This window comes from Athalia rosae, chromosome 1 (genome assembly GCF_917208135.1).
Source record: "Athalia rosae chromosome 1, iyAthRosa1.1, whole genome shotgun sequence".
In the NCBI taxonomy this organism is placed as follows: domain Eukaryota; kingdom Metazoa; phylum Arthropoda; class Insecta; order Hymenoptera; family Athaliidae; genus Athalia; species Athalia rosae.
This window is the reverse complement of record NC_064026.1, coordinates 27,359,107-27,380,862: the sequence shown is the minus strand read 5'-3', so window position 1 is coordinate 27,380,862 and position 21,756 is coordinate 27,359,107. Positions and strand designations below refer to the sequence as shown.

The 21,756-nt window shown below is 38.9% G+C and overlaps 2 protein-coding genes, 1 long non-coding RNA gene and 1 other non-coding gene across 5 annotated transcripts in view; 2 read left to right on the top strand and 2 right to left on the bottom strand.

Annotated features, from left to right (window-relative positions):
* LOC105692011 (disintegrin and metalloproteinase domain-containing protein 10-like) overlaps window positions 1–14,693 on the top strand; it is a 123,614-nt gene extending 108,921 nt beyond the window's left edge. Inside the window, exons 12-17 of the mRNA XM_020855864.2 lie at window positions 1,132–1,301; window positions 5,935–6,102; window positions 8,591–8,718; window positions 8,807–8,921; window positions 9,036–9,170; window positions 13,185–14,693. Coding sequence (XP_020711523.2) covers window positions 1,132–1,301; window positions 5,935–6,102; window positions 8,591–8,718; window positions 8,807–8,921; window positions 9,036–9,170; window positions 13,185–14,306 — 1,838 coding nt within the window. The 3' untranslated portion in view covers window positions 14,307–14,693. The remainder of the gene's footprint in view (window positions 1–1,131; window positions 1,302–5,934; window positions 6,103–8,590; window positions 8,719–8,806; window positions 8,922–9,035; window positions 9,171–13,184) is intronic.
* A 341-nt stretch (window positions 14,694–15,034) lies between these two features.
* Window positions 15,035–16,502, bottom strand: LOC125499744. Its single transcript, XR_007276727.1, has 3 exons — window positions 16,385–16,502; window positions 15,719–16,302; window positions 15,035–15,638 (listed from the first exon to the last, which is right to left on the bottom strand). It is a non-coding gene; the product is annotated as an uncharacterized LOC125499744 (long non-coding RNA).
* Window positions 15,829–15,900, bottom strand: Trnaw-cca. Its single transcript has one exon. It is a non-coding gene; the product is annotated as a tRNA-Trp (tRNA).
* A 250-nt stretch (window positions 16,503–16,752) lies between the features above and the next one.
* On the top strand, window positions 16,753–21,608 carry LOC105692062 (tetratricopeptide repeat protein 21B-like). Of its 2 annotated transcripts, none has more exons than XM_020855962.3 (8): window positions 16,753–16,893; window positions 16,975–17,111; window positions 17,195–19,380; window positions 19,441–19,754; window positions 19,831–20,165; window positions 20,225–20,432; window positions 20,501–20,808; window positions 20,900–21,608. In XM_020855962.3, the coding sequence occupies exons 3-8, from the start codon at window positions 17,243–17,245 to the stop codon at window positions 21,530–21,532; spliced, it is 3,936 nt and encodes a 1,311-aa protein (XP_020711621.2). In that variant the 5' UTR covers window positions 16,753–16,893; window positions 16,975–17,111; window positions 17,195–17,242; the 3' UTR covers window positions 21,533–21,608. The 2 variants fall into 2 exon arrangements, with proteins under 2 accessions (XP_020711621.2, XP_020711624.2); XM_020855965.3 differs by having other exon boundaries at window positions 16,975–17,115.
* Window positions 21,609–21,756: the final 148 nt, after the last annotated feature.

Sequence of the window (21,756 nt, the reverse complement as noted above, 5' to 3'; positions counted from 1 at the left end):
GTCTATCGCCCCTTTGAAACCCCGGAGGTTTCTTATTATTAGGATTCCCATTTCAGTGGTTGAAAATTAGATGAACCAGCCTTTCGACCGTTAGTGAATGAAAATCAGATTTTCTTCGTTTCTTTCGCTTCAAAATGTAACCGATACGCTCTCACGGTAATGATGGTGTTCGATGAATTTTAAGGCGAGATTTGGGTCTGTATACCGCGACGAGATATGTGTTGGCTCCTGAGAAACGACGCGAAGTGGTTGTGTGCAGAGGAGAGCGGTAACTATGCACCGTTGACAGTTATGTACTGAAAATTTATGTACTTTCTATTCAGCAAAATTGTCAGAAACGTATCTGATACATACGTAATACATATGTAAATATAACTATTGCCGATCATGCAAAAGGTTTTCGAGTGTTTACTACGTGCTGTGCATACATTCATAATTCTCCGCAAGTGAATAGGTGGTAACGTAACGTGTGTAGGTACCTTCCGCAAAATGTATTCCACCTAAGCCATCGCAACAAATTCTACATACATCTACGTGATATCGATAATTTTCAATAAAATTCGGCGTTGTGACTGTTTTCGAATTTGAAGCTTCCTGAATGAGCATCTCTAGTTTTCTCTTTTCTTCGTAACTAGGTATTCAGTATCGATGGTTTGAATAGAATTTTTAATCAAGGAATAGGATTCAAAGTATTGTCAGAAAAAGTATGATTATTAACGACGCGTTATTCCTCTACATAACTGGAATATCGTCTCATTCGCTGGTAACGTATATCCTCGTTTTACCATTTTCTCGTCAGAAACCTTTCTACCCATGGCGTATACATAGATGATGAAATACCCTTGTCGTTAGATGGGATGTGTGGAGTATATCCACTTTATGTAAAGCTCGAGAAAGCTGATGCGGGTACTGGATATTCGATGATATATGGTATATTTTTTCCTACGCAATGCATTTCACTACAAGCCACACAACGTACCATAATACAGAAATGTAAAACGTCTTGTTCCGTCTTCTCGTTTGTTCGCGCTTTTTACAAAGATTTTTCACAATCCAAGAAAACTAGCGGCATCGGTCGACGTCAAAGTTGATTTAATTTTGTTCTCAATCACGATCTCTTCAAATTTTCAGAACCACAATCCGCCCTATGCGGAAACGGCGTCGTCGAAGAAGGCGAAGAGTGCGATTGCGGTTGGGAAGAAGATTGCAACGATCCCTGTTGTCACCCTCAAAGACGTCATCACGCGATGCATGAAATACCGTGTCATTTAACCGAAGGATCGATCTGCAGTCCAAGTCAGGTAATAAACCCAACTCTTAATGCGACAATAAAAGAACAAAAAACAAAACGTTCGAGCAATGGCGGCGTGTTTCTAACAAAATGAAAAAATTCTTCACTCCGGGTTGCAATTTGAAACGTCGTTCTTTCCTGTTGTACACCCTAAATTTTCCCTGCCCCACGTACATAGGTATACACCTTCTTGCAACCTTCTGATTTACGTACGACTAATACTTTTCCCGTTCGAATACCTATGCGCAATGGTTACTAAAGTTTTTCCGCACGTTTCCAAGATAGATCACGACGCTACGAATTGACAAAATATATTAGATTCTGGGTCATCCGCTCCGTGTTCCTTGAAATTGAAGGAAACAAAGAATGATTAAAAAAAAAAAAAAACCTTATAAATAGATAAAAAGAAAGCTATTTTTCGACACCTCTGGGATTTTCGCAACCCGTGGTAAGTTATTTTCTGGGTGAATCAAGTTTGATTCTCGTTTATCCGATACGCCGCGAAGACCGAATAATCACATTATCAATTAATATGTACCACATATATTTATACCGGATTGTATGCGATAATCAAAGGGTCTAAGATTTTGATACAAACTTCACCACAGCGGCAGGAACTCTCTCCCCAAAGTTTCGTTTACCTATATCGGTATGGTATGAAACTTGGATAGTCGGATGATATATATATATATATATATATATATATATATATATATATATATATATATATATATATATATATATATATGTATTAGTATGAGAACGCAATTTCCTCTGACGTTATACAGATACCGATATCATGTGCTAGCACTTTTGCCAACAGTGAATCTCCCGCAGGTACAATATAAAGTAGATATATGCATGTAAATGTGTCTATAACTTGAAAAAATAAAAAGCAGCGCACAGTAAACTACTCGTGCGAGTGTATAGCCCACACCGCACCTTGCAACATTCCGAAGGAATTGGCGTTCGTTATTTTTCTAGCTAAGAAAAATGGAGCGAGATTCAACCTTTCCGTAAAATCTCTACTTTATCATTCAATCCTCTCTAAAGTAAGAAAGATACTTTGACTATTTTCAAACTTTCCACGAGTATAAATCGTTTTATAGTTTTACGAAAAAAACGCGAATAAAAATCTGCCATATACTCACTTTTATATTCATTACTCGACCGGCGATACATTTTTCTTTTTCACTCTACTTTCCACTTTGAAAAATGAATAAAAAGGGCAACATCGAAATGATACGACTCAACTGGTAATAATCTTCACTTCATAATCCACTCTACCGGGGGGATCGTTATAACTTATAGATAAAGATAAACTTCAACTTTTCTTTACATATTATATACTTTGGAGAGGTGTAATTTATCACCATTAAACGTAGTCAAAGTTGGTGTTTTATACACAGAGAGACGAGGATGAAGGAATAGGGATATCCGTCCGATTTTACAAAGTGGTAAGATTAATTATCTTATCTTTTCTTCCGTCATGCTCTTAGAGGGGCGGAGGAGAAGCGGGAGCATGAGGAGGAGGAGGAGGAGGAAGCGATCCGACTTCCACCTTCCCTTTTCGGTATCTCATGTAGAAAACCACCCTCACAAGTATCAACGGTGAAATCAAAAGCAGAAGAACACTTTTCCACCTTGCGTCACCCTACGATATACCTTCAATTTATTTGATTAATTATTCTCATTTCCTACATTCACGCGAACACGTCGAAAGCCTTTCATTCTAATATTGTTGGTACGTACCCTACGTACGACTATGGCACGACGTACGGAGGTATCAAAATAATGGAGCATCCAATTTCCATGGCTTGGAACATGTGAAAACACTTACTAAAATGCGACTATAAATTTTATCTACCAAACCTGTACTCTTCTTCGAACGTCTCTGGATACATTTTTAGAAAATGGTTCCGTGCACTATCTTTGCTCTCAGCTAAAAATTGTGGACTGAAAATTTTCATTCCTTTTTTTTTTTTTTTCCGTTAGTTTGAGAAAAACATTTCAAATTCGTGATGAGGAGTGTTTCGCATCCCTCTCCCTCGATTTTATAGTTCCTGAGGCGTCAGGAAAGTAAAGTAAAGGAAACGTACGTCTTGGTTTCAAAACGGAACTTGGTGCATTAGAGGTCGGTTTCGCGGTTATATATGTACATACCTATACGGTATACAAAATATAGTACATAACGGAAAGTTTGTAAGACTCTTGGTTCAGAAATACGAACAGAATACCTTCAGGATGGGGATAGATGTTGGGGTGAACAGTTGCAACTGCGAAGTTGCGGTGGTTTCGGCCGTTCCAACAATTTCCAAGCAACCAACGAACCAACCAACTCCCTCCCCCCTACCCCCCCTTCTTCGTTCTTTTCTCTTTCTTCCCCCAGATCGTCCAAGATAAATGGAGTACTGCTTTGGAGTAAAAAGTTACTTTTTACTCGTTGTAAACATCCCAAGCTTTTAGCCGCTCGTTTCTGAGATGTATACCAAAACGACGCTAAATGCTTCACGGAAAGAGAGCAAGTGAGACTGGTAACAACAAACACGCAACATCCCCTTCTTACGCTTTATATTAAACGTGTATATTTACTCAAGCAAGTACATAAGTGTTATGTATTACGAGACAACGCTTAACGCTATACTTGAATACGTACGAAAACTGTATGAAAACTAAGTGCACAACCGTGTAATCCTTTCCGTCATTCTATTTTATTTTATTCATCGCAAAAGAACGATCCATTCCCAAGCTTCACCGTGTACCTACGATAATTGTTTCGCTCCGTTTGCTTTTTTATTCTCTGTAAGAATAAAATAAAAAAAAAAAAAAAAAGAAAAAAATTCAGGGGGAGCGAACGGCAGAGATATAAATTGTCAGGGAGATTTTTAATCCCGTTCTCAACTCTATTTTTCATACGTTTATAGGATCATAAGGTGTTCTATATACATATATACATATATGTACGCGCGCGTGTGTGTACCGCGAGTCAAATGCAAAGTTCGTGTTTCACGAGGACGTAAATCAATCACTCAATCGTTAACAAAGGTTCTTTTTTGCTTCTTTTCACGAGCCGAACCGCGCTGTCACCGAGTAACGCGTCGATTTTTCTTTTTTCTACATGCATACGTATTCTAGACGCAACTCTTTCCGTGTCACCAGTTTCGCGATCCGTGTAATCGTATAAGATGAACTGAATTTTTGTTTCGGAAAATCTACTCTAACATTTCTCGCAAATTTACCCAAGAATGAAAAGCAGTCCACTCGTTACGTTCACCCAGTTACGTATGTATATTTATTTTTAGTCTACTGCGTCTTTTTTCCCATCTATTCGTTCGATCGGAAGTGAGATTTTTTTTGTCGCGTTGAAATTACAACTCGCGTCTTTATATTTTGAATATAATTTTAAAGACGGGCGATGTAGTCGGAAGAAATCTTGAACCTAACGAACAGCGGAAAGCCGGGTCAAGTGATCTGATAATACGAAGGAGAGGGAAAAAAATCAAAGGAAAATAAAAAGAAACTCTCGAGCTACTCAACGAAACGAAGTAAGAACTAATTGAATTTCATGTAAAATCACCCCCGTGCTAAATCCTTATCTTATTAGAATTTTTCGTTTTTGCCTCTTATGATTTCGGTCTTTTCTTTTGACTTTTATTACCGTACAGTTTCCGTACCGAATACGGTAATAAAAATCAAGATGGCAATTAAAAATTAAACAAATGCCACTAACTGATTGATTGAAACAAAAAGAGGAAAATTAAGTCTTAATTAATTAAGATCTCATTGCATGATTTCTCGGTTCTCAAATTCCAACCCCCGATAATTACCGCCTGAGAACATTGTACCATGAGATATATATTGTACCGTTCTTATCGAACATTTTCATTGTTGAAATTCAAGCTTCTTCGCACCAACCGTTTCAAGTACGAAACCTGCACACTTATACCTGTATACATCTGTATGTATATCGCGGGTCGGAACAGCAAAATGATAATCTAAGGTACGCGACGGGTTCGAATGGCTTGTATCGAGAAAACCAATCTTGTACATCGCGGTTTACCCCTGCAGCACAGTTTTCTCGGGATCTCTGATCTATTTTCAAATCCCACCTTTTTTCTCCTAATACTTTTCTTACATTACAATCTTCGAAACTCATCTCGGATGAATCATTTCATTGAAATAAATTTGACAAAAACGTAAATAAAAAAGAGAAGGAAAGGCAGAACAAATGGTAGATTCTCTGTAAAATTGAAAAACAGTAATGATAATATCCTGTCACGTGACGAGTGACGGTACGTCTATTCGATAGTGCTTATTCGTGTATCCATACCATCCATCTGATTTCCATTCTTCGACTTCCTGATTATCGAGGATTTCCAGATTTTCATTTTGTTCGAAAATATTTTCCAAGCTTTTCTATGATTCATTTTCCCTCCACCCTCTACGTGAGTTTACCATTTCTCCTCGACGTATTCTTTACCTTCGTCGCTTTCTCTTTCGGTACGAACACCTATGTGTATACATATACATATACTTATGTATAATGTACGTGAAAAGACCTGCGACGTGAACGTGTACGAAGTGTATGGTACTTACCGAGAACGGTACTCTAAATGTTTCTTTTGTCTTTTACATTTGTCCAGGGGCCATGTTGCACGTCCGGATGCACTCTACGTACCGGAGACAAATGCAGAGACGATAACGGATGTCGAGACGCAAGCTTTTGCGACGGATGCGGTCCCCAGTGTCCGCAATCCATCAACAAACCAAACAAAACTATATGCAACGAGGAGTTCGTCTGCTATATGGGAGTGAGTATTTCAAACCCCCCCGAACCACCTCCCCATCCCTAATACGTATGTATTCACCTATGTATAATATATTATATGTATATTTCGACGTCCCCCCAGCTGATTCGACCGCCAATGCACACATAACTTAAGTAACTTCCTTCCTTCCTTCCTTCCTTCCTTCCTTTCTACCTTCCTTCCTCGCTTCCTCGCTTCCTTCCTTCTCGGATCTCACCACCTCACCTCATTTCACTACTATACTCCACCGACTTATTGATCTGCAAGTTCAGATTTATCTCTGTATAAAACCGTTCGCAGCTGTTACTCAGAAGTTTCATGGTGAACAGAGGAGGGTGGTTGGTCGGTTGGTTTTGAGTTTGTCGAGGTCAGTGTGTCGCCAGCTTATTCGTGGAAATCGGTACACATGTGCTTCGGTCCAGGCGGCAGTGTACAATCTGTATAAGACGCACGTTCCGACCTTAAATATATATATAGGTATTTTCAATCGAGAAGTGGCGTATCGCGAAATATACAACAAAAGAATATACGTTCGCTGTATACGTATACTTCTTGCTTATGGGAATTCAGTTCCGTAATTGTTCGTCGAGTATATAAATCAACCCGCCGCACGAACATACATATACAGGTATTAATATTATACTCTCAAACGAATAACGGGAGGACGAAGTTTGAAGATCGAGATTATACGAAACGCTGAGATTCGCGAAGATGACAACGACTGATCTCTCCTCCTTCTTTGTTATTAATCCGGAGTCGAGTTAGGAGCCAAGAATTAGACCAAGATGGCGGTAATCTCTATGCTAACCAATAAGGACTCGGAGTATAATGAGCGTACCTCATACCCTAAATTTATAAGACGTCACCGATCGTCACCACCAAATGTTCAACGATCTTCAAAAGATCTCCCGAGAGAATGCAAATACGAATAAGTTCACCATCCTCTTTTTCAGGTCAAAATAGCCGTCAGCTTCATTCCAAAATTATTTCGCGTATTTTTCTCAAAATTCTTAATCCAAAAATCACAACCGGTTACCGGGGTGTTCTCTAAGAGATATAAACCATCCGACTAACAATAAGAGTTACGAGATGACGTCGCGTACATAAGGTTTCTATCACAAGTATATGGAAATATGTACAGTAGCGAGAGTGGGTTGGTGAGGTAGTATACGTATATGCATGTATGTAGGTACAGGTATAGCTATGGGTGATATGCTATACATCTACTCGGGGAGCAAGTAAGGATGTCGGCCCATAAATTATCGGTAGACAAACGGAACACTTGTAATCGCAGTCTAGCTATAGTATACCCAAAGTTTTGGAAAGTTATAATGGCCAAACTCTCACGACACCTTTGTGACATCATTGTCCACACGGAGTAAAGCGTTAGGGAAAAGAGGTAGGTCGTTGGCAATAGCAGCAGCAGAAGCGACGGCACCGGCACCGGCACCAGCACCAGCAGCACCAGCAGCACCAGCAGCACCAGCAGCTTCAGCAAGTAGGAAACTTGCAATACATGCAGATCTGGGTATTGTACTTGCAGATTAGGAAACCGTCTATTGGGAATATTGAACACCAAACAGTGTATAGGGTTGTTCTTGCATTTCATCCCGTAATGCTGTTCAACTATTCATGGCCTTGATATACGCGTACATGGTACGTACAACGTACCTATATAACGGTTCATCTAACGCGCGGTGACAATCGAAATGCCCGCATGACGTGCTGCATAGAAAATCTTGTCACGTTTCCAGTTAGATTGTTACTGCTACGAAGTTTCCCGATCATATTGAACATGTACCGCTATCGAATCTTACCTTCGATCTGTAGCCGCGCGACGAGATCGTGATACGGATGAAAAAAAAGTAACTCGCGAATTAGGACCCGACGTACAATTTTTACGAATTTATAGGCTTTTCTTCTTATCAAACTACGTAGTGAATTTTTCATGACCGTGAAGTAATAAGAAAATGATGGGCGCGATAAAGAAATATCTGTCTTAATTCCTTTCCTTTTTGTTTTTTTTTTCTTCTTTTTTTTTCACAAACCGCCGTATTCCTTGCGACTGAAATAAACCCTACAAACCGCACATTTGATAGCTTGTTCTTAATTAAACCACGTAATTAGGAGTCCGAATAAGACGAGAGGGATTCGCCAGTGCTCTCGAAACGGGTCTCATCTTCGTCTAATAAACCTGACTTTGTTTTATTCTTGTCTTCATTGCTTTATTTCACCTACAACCTTCACCCTTCAAAGATCACCCACGAATGAAAGGATTGAAATTAAGGTCGAGTGGTCATTTTGGTTGAACTTCTTTTTTACATCAGGGACATTTTATTTCGACCATTCCCATCGAACGAAATTGTCGTGCAAAAAAAAAAAAAAATTCTCAATTTGAAAAAAAAATTGAGCACCCAAGGTCCTAAAATACTCAATGTCTGATAATAACCACCCTTTCGTTTCGTGTTTTTTCTGAAACTTCTAATTTCAGGAATGCACGGGAAGCATTTGTCTGGCATACGGTCTCGAATCTTGTCAATGTATCGCAGAACCCGACGATCCACCAACGAAGAGTTGCGAACTTTGTTGCAAACTACCAGGAGAGAACGAACCTTGCCTGTAATTGAACTTATTTATACCTTTATATGTTCAATCGTACCGTTAATTCACGAAATCGTACGTACATCTTTCGTCTCTATGTCTTCAGATCGTCCTTCGTTTGGAATTCTCCACCTTACGACATACCCGACATGTTCTCCAAGCCCGGTACCCCGTGCAACGATTACAACGGTTACTGTGACATTTTCCAAAAATGTCGTGAGGTGCGATTATATTAACTTTTCAAATAGGTAGTTCGGGAGAACGACCTATTGTAAATTCGTTCGCGTTGAAGGAAAAACAAAAAAAAATTAAACGAACTTTTTCATCCCAACCAGGTCGATCCTAGCGGTCCTCTGGCCACCCTCAGAAGACTTTTACTATCAGATGCGAGTCTGGCAACTTTTCAACGATGGATCGTTGACCGTTGGTACGCCGTTGCCATCCTGGTTCTATCGGTGCTGGTGGTTTTGGTAAGAAAATTTATTACACATATGAATTCATTCCATAATTACCCTTGGCGTATTTCTCTCCTGCAGAATAGAGAAAATCACAGTTCAAAATCCCGAAAATCAACTATAATATATACAATCTCTGATGGATCCATGCAGATAGTATTTTGGCGCGTATCCAAATTCGGAATCTTGCCAAGAATATCTGCATTAATTTATGGTGGATATATTTAGGGATACGTACCAAATGAAGCTAGTAATTATTCTATGAAAAATCAGAACAATTCGAGATAAAAAAAAAAAACTATTTCTCATTCCATCACGTAACAAACCGCTGTTCAATTACGCTGATCTAATTAGTCGTTGTATGTAGTTATCCACGATACGCATAATCAGGACTGTTTCGCTAAACGAACATTACCAATATCCATGTGTGGATCTCGCCATCTCGAATGCCGACAAAGTCGAATAATAGATTGCGCGGGAGTGTGTATGCATATATATTATGTACAATATGTATAGATACATATATGTACAATATGTATATACGTATTTCCCCCAAGAGTGTAAGACCAGGATTAGAGTCCAGGATAAAGTCCACGTGAACGCCAACGAGCAAAGTCTATATAACGTTAATATTATACATCGCATGGATACGACTTTAGGTACATACGCGAAATAAGATATATTTGCGTCTGAGAATCCCCTTCTATTTCCGATGAGTACTAAACCTGGTCGTATTACGTATAGCGCACGGTGTACTCATAGGTTTATAATGTAACGCCATTTTGGTTGATACGTTTATTCCATACATCCCCATCTGCAACGCTCGGCACATGACCTCAGGTACCTCCTAAACCCAAACCTGAAACAGAACCCAAAACCCGATAGCAAAGGCGTGGAGAAATTTACTTGCAAATTGGATTAATCGTACCAGGTATAAGACGCGACCGGGTATTACACGGGATACACGATATAATGCACACATACGAACACGTACATTGTACACATGTGTTGTAACTATCCTGCTAACCCGCGACACAGCCTTGTATTTGGATCGTATGAACACCCATTACTCGGGATTAAAGGTGCTACACCACAAATGAGATAGAGTTACGGTATAATTATCTAATATAGCAAATACAGGTGCGTCTCTTATATACCAACGCGTTTGAACAGCCGTACCAATTTCCGAATGTTTGTGTCGCATGATACGCGCGGTACATGGTAGCTGTTGGAATTATCTTCGTTTCGTGCAACCCCTGTTACTACTAGCTATTGACATCTTTTTATCCTGTTCTGAAAAGTTGATGACTAATCAAAAATAGGAATATGAAAAGGAAACGTGTTTCTGAATTCGTGCTACGAAATGCGTGTACCGATTGGTGCCGTTACATTTCACGTGTGGCCGGAAATCTACATTTTTGTTTCAGGTTCACATGCTATTCTTATGTATTTTGATATCAGGAATCCGAATTCACAAGTTGAATCGATCTATCAATAAAATTGATTGAATTGTCACCAATTTTTCGCTTTCTGGAGCAGAAGAATGGAGATATCTCGAATGAGAAAAATTCGTAGCTCAATTTGACCAACGGATTCGTGTTCCTGAGGTCGAAATACGTGAGAAAAGTGTCATACGATCGATTTTTAAACTACTTCATTTTTGGCCCGAAACTTTAAAAAATCCAAACGGAATCTTGGAGTGTGTTCACTTTTTTAGTTTTCAAAGAATTGTGTTAGTTATCTTGAGCTCGAGAAGCAACGAATTAATTATCAGTCTCCCTTTTATAACGTATAATAACGCGTTGCAGGGAAAAAAAATTTATTTAGATTTTTTTTTTTTTTTTTGTACACCCCGTTGCTCCGATTCTGAACTAAAGACTTATACCTTAGTATGGCAGAATGGAACAGAAATGAACTCTTTGAGTGTACTCTGAACCACGTATGTAACTACTGATTTCCCACATATTTACTTTCTTAAACGGTTTGCGGTTACATAGAATTCGCAGAACTACCGCAAAGAGATGCCGCCGATCAGGTGGATGAAGGGGGTAATTGAATTACGAGGTGTGAACAAGATCTTTATCAGGTGATGACAGCTCGTCTGACACCTGCTGACCATAGGGGCAAGAAGAAAATCCGGAAAGGAATGTCACACCTCGTCGGCTATTAAAAAGCTATAAATTATGTTTAAATTGCGGCACGTGCCGGCTGTCCAAAAGCCTGACGCACGTGTAAAAATTGGGTGTCGCGAAAAGCAACGTGGGTCCGCCTTGCGACGATCAAGCCGGAGCTCATTACCGACCGATCTACCGACTGCATTGGGTTATTCTTTACAGGAAGGGATTCGGTTGCGAGAAACCTTAACGAGGAGTGAGCACGGCGCAAAGAGACGAGACGCGGCGGTATGCCGCGGAGCGGTACGCCGCAGAGCGGTAGAAATACGAAGGAGATGGAGAGCGCTCGAGCTCGGAACGAATGATCGGATTTTGACGATGAAATTGATATTTTCATGACGAGTTTTCGTTGGCATGCGTCTAACGTGGAAAGTCCCACATACAGAATCTATTTAAAGTGAAAAAATGTAATCAACTTTTACATTTTCGTGCATGAGAGCTCGCGAAATCGAGCGCCGACTTTGATTCCAGTCTTGAAAATTTCGTCTATTCCAGCACATTTTTGAGAGACAATAATAGCCCGAATCGAAGTTGCAGTTCTTTCGGAAATGTATTCGTTGTATTATTTATCAACGTAACGTAAAATTCGTTGACGCTAAAAATGCGATGATTTCTTCTCTGGGAAGTTTGTCTCGAACTGAACATTTCATGTCAAAATACATCGAAGAAGTGTCCTTCGATCGATGTTAAAAATACTTCATTTTTGGCCTGAAAATCGAAAAAATCCAATCGGGTATCCCTTGAAATGTTGTCGATTTTGGGATGAAAAATCAACATTTTTTTTCGGGTTTACAGGCTATTGGGTATTTTGATCTCAGGAATCCGAATTCACAAGTTAAATTGATCTATCTATTAAATTGGTCGAGTTACCGCCAATTTTTCACTTTTTGAAGCAGAAAAATTGAGATATCCAGATGAGAAAAATTCGTAGGTTTACAAAAAAAAAAAAAACCTCTCAACATGCGTGTGGAATATCATGATGTGGAATTGAAAAAGAATTACGAGACAAGAATTTAAACGACGAATAAAATCAAATGCAGCGTGCGCGTGCAATGCTAGTTATCTTTAAAAATGTCGAAGTGCGGGACGTTTGATTCGAAAAACACAAAAACTGCACCTACATCGAACGTGCTCGTCACCAGCAAAATCCACCTACCCTGTATACAACATTGCAGTTTCGTGCAAATCCAAGGATCGTTGATTCGACACGATTTGAACTGCAATATATATATACACGTATATAGGTATATATGTAGACACGTATAGGATAGAATTACAGTAGTACTCAGCAGTAGCACTAGCTAAATGTCCGTAGACAGAGCTTTGCCCATACCCGGGATTAAATGGACATCACGTTCATTCCCTGCCTGTATGTATCTACAATATGCATGACATATAGCCCTATGTACATTTTATGTAAGTACACGTTGCATATAACACGCGGTATACGACGTCAACCAGACTCGTTGCGGGAGTTGTTACTCCATGTTTTTGTTCCTACCCCCTATCCTTCCCCCTTAATTAACCTATTGTTATATTTGTCGAGTTACTTCGGTTATTTCACCCGCACGCAACATAATGTAACTTAACGTAACGCGACGTTCTCTCCACGCAGACTACACTTACATTCCACCGTACACGATTCATCCAACCCTTTAACACAATGGGGGAGGGAGGATATTAAAACGAAGCTGTAACGCGTAAGCCAGAGAGCTTTTAAAGTGATATACAGGCGCGGGAGGACGCCTCCGGGGCGTTGAAACTTATTGTTAGATTATCAACGCGAATAATAATAATTCTGTTCGATGATGTTATTGAAAATATGTGTTGACGAATTTTGTCGAATTTGTTTCAGATCGTGGTGGCACGACTTTTTGGCAGACGCGCTGGCACGAGAATTGGTAAACTCTCGGTTCTCAATGTTTCTCCTCCTTCCGGTACGGGGGAAAATCAATCGGACGTGAAACAAGGAAATGAAAAGAAGCAGCAGCAGTCTAATCAACAAGGGTCAAATATCGTCGGTATAAACGTGACTAGAATTAAAAAACGAATCATTGAAACGATGAAAACTATAACATCGCCGCGAAAAAGAAGCATTCGAGACAGTAACGGTATCGATATACGAGGAAGATCGTGTCTGTCATCTTCAGATCTCCATATTTCAAAGCTTATAAATTTTCTATATCGAATTGAGAGTAAAGATATTACCGAGGATAAAAAGAATAACCTTCAAACGGCAGAAAAAAAATTTACAAAGGTATTGGAAACTGTCGAAGAATATGATGGTGAAAACGATCAAAGGAGGCGACTTTCATACAGCGGTAGCGGTAACGGTAGCAATAACATTGAAGGAAATGATGGGATGATTCTTTTATCTGAAAATAAATCAAAAGAGGATTTCGAATTCAGTACTACTGACCCCCGGGAGCAGATAACGAATAACAGAAAGACGAACCGTCAATCCTCGATATCGAAAAATAAGAAAGTGACGATGATAACCCCTCTGAAGGTATCAGACAAAAATACATCGAATCCTTACCGTGAGAATAACTGGGAAGATGATAAGGTTGATCGAAATAAGAGCGAGTCCGACGTCAACGGTTGTCTCATCGAAGAAAAGAGGATCGGAAATTGGCTCTTCAGATTCAGCGATATTTTGAATGTCTCTAAAAACAAATCAAAGTCTTCGTCGCCGATCGAGAACACAGTTGACACGAAAAACAATTCATCGATAAATTCTACGTGGAATTTCGGTCTAAACTTTCATAAAATTGATAAACTACGTTGTTCCGGTTCGCCAAAATTACGAAACAGTGGATGTTTATCCTCGTCACAAAATCGATCGGGAGAAGACATTGATAATCAATCTGCAGAACCTTTGGTTGAACCGGATACACCGGAAACACCGGAAACACCGTCGGACGTTTCAACATCACGAATGACATCTGACCTTGTTGAATTGTTACAGGAAAGTTAGTGTGAATCGAATGAAAAATTAATGTTATTTTACGGGAGCTGCTGGCCTCCAAAAGTTTCAACGAAAAAGTGAAAAACTTAGTCTGAGACATTCGCGAATAATGCCAGATGGGGAAATCGCATAATAAGCAAACATAGGTATATTCATTCGATTTATAAGGTATACAGTATAAATCATTATTAGTACAATTGTATGATAATAAGAAAGGTTGAGGAAAGATGAACGTTAACGTTAACATTAACGACGGCATAATTGTAATTATAAATTGTAATACTGAACTAGCAAATTTTAAGTATGTAATTTCTGAGCTGCTGTATGATCGTGTAATGTTTTGTAATGGAAAAAGAGAAAAAAAAAAACCAAAAAAAGAAGTTAAAGATATATATATTTTGTGAATATTGTAAATATCGCGGAATTGATTGCTATATCGTACCAGAGTCCACTATTCAGTGAAATATAATGTATAATATAATCTATTGAATGTTTTAGTCGAAATAAAAATTTATTTTGCTTTCGTTGATATCATGATTATTAAAAATTAAATACATATTACAATCATTTTCATTAAAATTATATCTGATATCGAAGTATGATTTATTCTAATAAACATTGTTCGATGCATTTTGTAATTTCATTGTCAGTTGAACGAAATAAGAGAATAAAAATGGCTCCCATTAACGGACTGAAACTGGATACCACCAATCGATAGCGAATCTCATTATTATGTATAGAAGTGGACCAAAATTAGAATATTATTATAACAATAATATTAATAATCGTATAGTTGTAATAACATTGATTAAACAATTATGAATAAATATAAGCGAGCATGAGTAAAAAAACATGAATAAACTGGTCACTGTGCTACGGAATAAAAAAAATCAATAAAAATATACGTCATTATTGGTACGAAAATTGAAATTAACAAAGAAAATAATTTCTTGTCATTCACCCAACCCAACCAACCAACCAATTGCTATTATCCTTCATCCCTGTAGAACTATTTAATTAATTAGTTAGTTAGCAAACTTTTGACAATGAGGAAATGACAATGAGTTTACATGCCTACATGATATGAAATATACGAAACGCGTGGGATTTAAATGTCACTTGATAGGCTCATGAATTATAGCGTATATCACTGTAAACCCCTGCTGAAGGAATTCTTCATCTGGCGTGAGGTTTCATCCGGCAAGCGTGCCCCAATCTCCGGCATCCCTTGCCCAATTTCCGGTTTTTATCCATGTATATGGGGTAATACTCAGAGAATGGTGTGCGAATACACCGCGTGATGGTTGTAATTAATTCGCAAATGCTCGACTCTCTGTATATCTATCGAATGAGTGATTAATTTTTCTGTGCCACTGATCCCGTACACCAAAAATTATTTATAAAATTTCACCGAAACTCACCACTCTATTTCGGAAAAAGTTAAAACGACTCTTGAACAATATCAAATCCCTTTGACCTTTTCGAAATCTCGAAAATCTGGAAAAAATTGCAACACCAAAAAATACTCTTTTGACCCCGACGTGATTTGAACACGCAACCTTCTGATCTGGAGTCAGACGCGCTACCGTTGCGCCACGGAGTCTTGTAGATGGTGGTAACGTATTTTGTTTATAAGCAAGATTTTTTATCATCATTACTTAATTTTTAATGCTCACAGTGATCATTTCTTATTTTCTCATCCATCAAATTCGATCATTGTTGCAACCTTCTTTGTACTTTCGTAGTTACATTAAAATTAGTCGTTCTAATATGAATTGTTTCTCATTTCAATTCTCTTCCTCAAGGATGGTTGTTACATCGAATTCGATTCAAATTGTCGATGACAAATCATTATGAAAAATCGAACATTAATTGATTCCTCGGTTGATTAATTTCCACTTGGTTTTCATATTTTTTTCCTAGAGTGGGGAGTTGTCGAAGCTCGCAGGTCGAAGTTGCTTAGCAACGTGGTGCCATTATGGAAGTTAGCTTCAGTGGCTCTGTGCTGTCAAAAAGCAGACGACCTAGCCTGAAGAACTTTGTGAATCATTCAACGTTTAAATTCATGAAAAATAAGCAGTACTTACATGCTCTGGTTTCGCTGTTTACTGAACGTTTATCTGAAATCGAGGATTAGTTTCATCGACACAAGATATCTCCACGGTGTTCATCATGATCCTGGTATATTTTATGTCAAACTATCGCACAATGGTACGATCATTGGTTCATCAATAAATTTCGTATCACCAACCTACTCTACATCAAAACTTTATTCCTACACCCTCCTCTTCCTTTGCAAATACAATTACCTAATTTCATGCACATATCACAAACATTGGCAAGACATTTTTCAACAGACAGTTCCAATGTGATAGATCGTGCAGTACTTCTCTACAATCAAACCGGTAGAGTATTGGATATGTATGCAGTAAAAGTACCAAAAATTTATGCTGGACAAGGCTTGGGGAGATTATTAGCCGAGGTATAATGTCGTACATTCTTTGTACAAAAGTATTGATGAACGAAACCTAATCATTTCCATGATAGGCAGCATTCACCTATGTAATCGTTCGCAACTATCGTATGTACTTGACATGTACGTATCTGCAAGCATTTTTCAAGAGGATAAGAACACAGCACTTGAGTATTTATGTTGTGGGGCCATCTCATATTTTAGAAGGCATCTATCCTAAGTCGATGCTTCCTACCATAGAAGCTGACAAGTTAGAAGGGATGCCCGATCCAATTGATACAGAAAATAAGTTCAATAAAGATTAGTTTATAATCTGAGAACAAGTTGTCCAGTTTAATAAAGTAGGTGAATATTTTCTGTCTCAAATATCACTTCAGAAGGTTCACTTCTATACAGTGATGACTGATAACATTGAATGTTTCAGAAGTGGAGCCTTTTTAGATATAAACAAAGTATACAAAATTAAGGAGTCATGGATGAATCAGAGTATAAAGCACTGCTACAGTGGTATTGTCGCAATCGTTACTATAATGGAATGTTGTTCCACTCAAAACAAGCTTGCGACGCCCATCCGTCAAGTGAAAGCTTGAGAATTTTATTGGCTCTAGCATTTGCGCTGACAGGTCAAGGAAGAGAAGCTGTTAAAGAAGTATCAGGACTAATTGGATATGGTGATACAACTTTAGCAGCTCTTATTACACAGAGCTATGCACACAGACTCAATAACAATGCGGATAGAGGATCATTAACCCAGATTGAAACCAGGATTCGAGAAGATAGACGAAAAGCGACGCCTCAAGCTTTAACTCTAGCTGCTATGGTTTTGTTTTTGCTTGGCAAAGCTGATAAAGCTAAAGAATATGCCGATAGAGCTTACAAAACAACTCCTACCAACATTGATGTTCTGCTGATAAAGGGATGGATTCATTTAAACTCACCAAAGGATCAGATTGTTGGAAAACTAACAGATTATTTTGAGCTAGTTCTGAAGCAAGACAGAAAACATTTAAATGCTTTGTTGGGTTCCGCAAAACTAAAGGAATACAATGCACAGCACGAAGCTGCGATTTCTTTACTGAACTCAGTAATCGTTCGCTATCCAAAACTGTCAATGCCTCTAACTGAAAAAATGTCAAATCAGCTAGCTATGAAAGACTGGGAACAGGCCCTTGAAACTGCAAACAGAATATTACTGCTAGATTCCGCTAATACTAGTGCTATACAACTCAAAGCCATCTCATCATTTTGCAGAGATGGTGACTACCAGGAGGGACTAAAATATCTGCAAACTTTTTTTAGAAACTTATCTCTCTCAGAACCGAAGAATATGCATCTTTTGATAGATGGGGTACAGCTATTTTCTCGAATAACTGGAAAAAACTTAACTATTCTATCTGAACTAGCAAAAGTCACAGAGAAGTGTGTACAACAGAATCCTCAGAATGGAGACGTGATGGTAGAATTGGGAAATTTGAATGTGTTGATGGGAAAAGTAAAAGTAGCAGAGCATTGGTATCGTAGTACTGTTAGAATAGATGAGTCTTCACTATCAGCCTTGATGGGATTGGCGCATTGCCAGTTATTAGACACATCTTCTGGAGCAACAGACTTAGCTCGGCAACAGATAGACTTTTTGAGAGAAATTCAAGTGAACGCAACGAGTCCTGAAATTTTTTATATGTCGGCTATACTGAGTAATCACGATCCAAGTGCAGCAGTAAATTATTTGGATATGGCAGTAACTATTCTACTAGAAAACTGCAAAGAGATCCCATACGGGCTTAAATATTTGACAACATTAAATCCTGACTTCTGTCTGGAGATAGTCAAGCAATATTTAATATTCTTGCCAAGCACGTCGAGCATTGGATCTACCGATACAGATCTGTTGAGTGAAACACTAACAAAACAGTGTTTAAATATTCTCGAAAAAGTATGTGATGCATGCCCAGGACTAGGAGCTGCTTTAATGATGTTGGGAAAAGTTCGAATGCAGAGTGGGAATTTCGAAGGAGCCTCAGTGGCTTTGAGAAAATTATTAGATTCAGTTGATCCCAACAGCGCACCGGCGCATTTGTTAATGGCTCAAATTCTTGCTCGTCAAGGTAAATACCAGCAAGCTTCGCAGAGCTTGGAAGTTGGGTTGAGCTACAATTTTAAAGTGAGAGATGATCCCATGTACCATCTAATTATCGGTTTGGTTGAGAAGGATAATGGAGATCTAAACAGCTGCATACATAGTTTACGCGTAGCTATGTCGTACGCTGGATTAATGCCTGGCGAAGGCATACCTACTACACCGATACCAATTACTGACAAGGCAACTTTATACTTAGAGCTTATCTCAGCATATAGCAAAATTCGGAAATTCAATGATGCACTCTTACTGATGGATGAAGCTAAATCTGAGTTATCTGGTACAGTTGAAGAAGGTAGAATCACTATCGGAAATGCAGAGCTATGTTTAGAAATGGGGGATATTGATAATGCCATAAATCTGCTCTCAAAAATTTTACCTGGTCAACCATATTACTTGCAAGCACATACGAGACTTGCTGAAATTCATTTAAACTCGAGAAAAGACAGACACGCATTTGCCAAGTGTTTCAGGTAAGATTTAAGATTTTCAAATTAACTTCACGATCAAACAGTTACCATTTTTCATTTCAGGGAACTAGTAGAGCATTCTCCTGGTTCAAAGACATATAGTATGCTCGGGGATGCATATATCGCGATTCAGGAACCGGACAGAGCGATCGAAGCTTACGAGCAATCATTGAAAAAAAATCCGTCAGATAAACTGCTCGCAAATAAAATGGGGAAAGCCTTGGTAAAAACACATCAGTATGCAAAAGCCATAACTTATTATAAAGAAGCTACCAAACAAGAGGGTTGCGGAGATTTAAAATTGGATATGGCTGAGCTATTTATGAAAATGAAACAATTTGATAAAGCCGAAGCAACTTTGGCCCAAGAATTGCAAGTTAAGTCCCAAATTCGAAATCGAGAGAATTGCTCGTAATAAACACCATTTAATTATGAGTATATCGACATTCACAGATGGTCGCAGTGCTAACGACTTACCAAGTCTAGAATTACGCACAAAACAGTTACTTCTACTAGCCAGAGTCCGTGAACGAGCAGGCAATATGCAAGCCGCGCTTGCAACTCTCAGAGAAGCCAGGGAAAACCAGAGTCGAGCGGCCCAAAGAGCTGCTGTTACACCAGGAGCGATTGGACAGAAAGAATTGCTTGCGCAAATATGCTTGAGCATGGCTGAGCATGCTTCATCCCTGAGAGATTTTGATCAAGCTATTGTGCACTACAAAGAAGCTTTGAATCATAAATCAGCGGATATTAAAGCACTGCTATCGCTAGCCAAGATTTATATGCAAGTATGTGAGACAGATGAGTTGATAATCAATTAAGATATCATACAAATTTTTTTTCCCAGGTGAATGATTTAGATCGTTGTGCTCAAAGCTGCACGGCTCTACTGACTACGGATCCTAATAATGAAGCCGCGTTAGTGATGATGGCCGATCTCGCGTTTCGTAAAGTCGATTTTGAAACAGCAGCTTATCATTTTCGTCAGCTATTAATTCGCCAGCCCACTTATTGGACCGCATTAGCAAGACTCATAGAAGTTTCACGCAGAACAGGTACCTATTAATGAGTTTCAAAAAGCCTGATCGTAAATAGTCTTTCATAACTTCGTGTAATATTCAAGGAAATATGGACGACCTTCACGAGTGGATAACTAACGCAGAAACTCATATGGGTACCAAAGAGGAGGCTGGCTTTTCTTATTGTGCTGGTTTACTAGATTGGCGATTAGGAAAGTTAAATTCTGCCCTACGCCACTTTAACGCGGCTCGTCGCGATCCTGAATGGGGGCAGCAAGCGATTTACAACATGATCGACATATGCCTAGATCCCGACGACGACTCTGCACTATACAACGATACGTTCAACGATGATTTGGAATACCAAGATTCGAGATCATTAGCTCTGAAGACGGCCCAACGTCTACTGCAGGTGTGGAAACTGCGTTCACATAGTCCATAACAATTAGAACTGTGATGTCTTTAGTTTCAAATTCTATTTCGATCAACCCGTTTCATTTTAGGAATTAAATCCAAAAGGGGGTATCCAGGAAATGCTTACCCACAGGCTACTCAGTAACTTTTTTCTCCTGGCCACCAAACAGAAGTCGAATATTGAGCGAGCTTTACAAGATTGTACAGCACTGGCTAGTCAAGACGCATTGAAAGATCATGTCGGTCCGGCTCTAGGCTTAGCTACCGCCCACATACTTCTGAAGCAAACCCCGAGGGCTCGAAATCACCTGAAAAGAGTTAGCAGAAATGTTTGGTCATTTGAAGACGCCGAATATTTAGAACGTTGTTGGGTGCTATTGGCGGACATATACGTTCAGTCAAGTAAGTACGAAATGGCTGCGGAACTTCTGAAACGTGTCTTACAACATAACGCAACCTGTGTGAGAGCCCATGAATTATCTGGCTACATAGCGGAAAAGGAACAGAATTATCGAGAAGCAGCGATTCAGTATTCCGAAGCATGGAAATATGGCGGAAGATCTAAGCTTTCAGTCGGGTATAAATTAGCCTATTGCCACATGAAAAGTAAGGCATATGCGGACGCCATTGAAATTTGCAATGAAGTCTTAAAACAAAAATCTGATTATCCCCGTATAAGAAAAGATATATTAGAAAAGTCTATGAATAATCTTCGAACGTGACCAGGGTAATCTCTCGTGTCTTTATAATTATTCCGTCCAATGTAGCAATTATTGCATAAATAAAAAAATGAGCATTGGAATCCTTTTACATTTCTTCTAACAATATTTTCATCTCGTAATATGTATACACCCATAAAACATACCACATGAAACAGAACAGCTAAAAACACGATCATCACAATAACGTCATTATTACGAAATGGCAATCAGAAATAGAATTACGC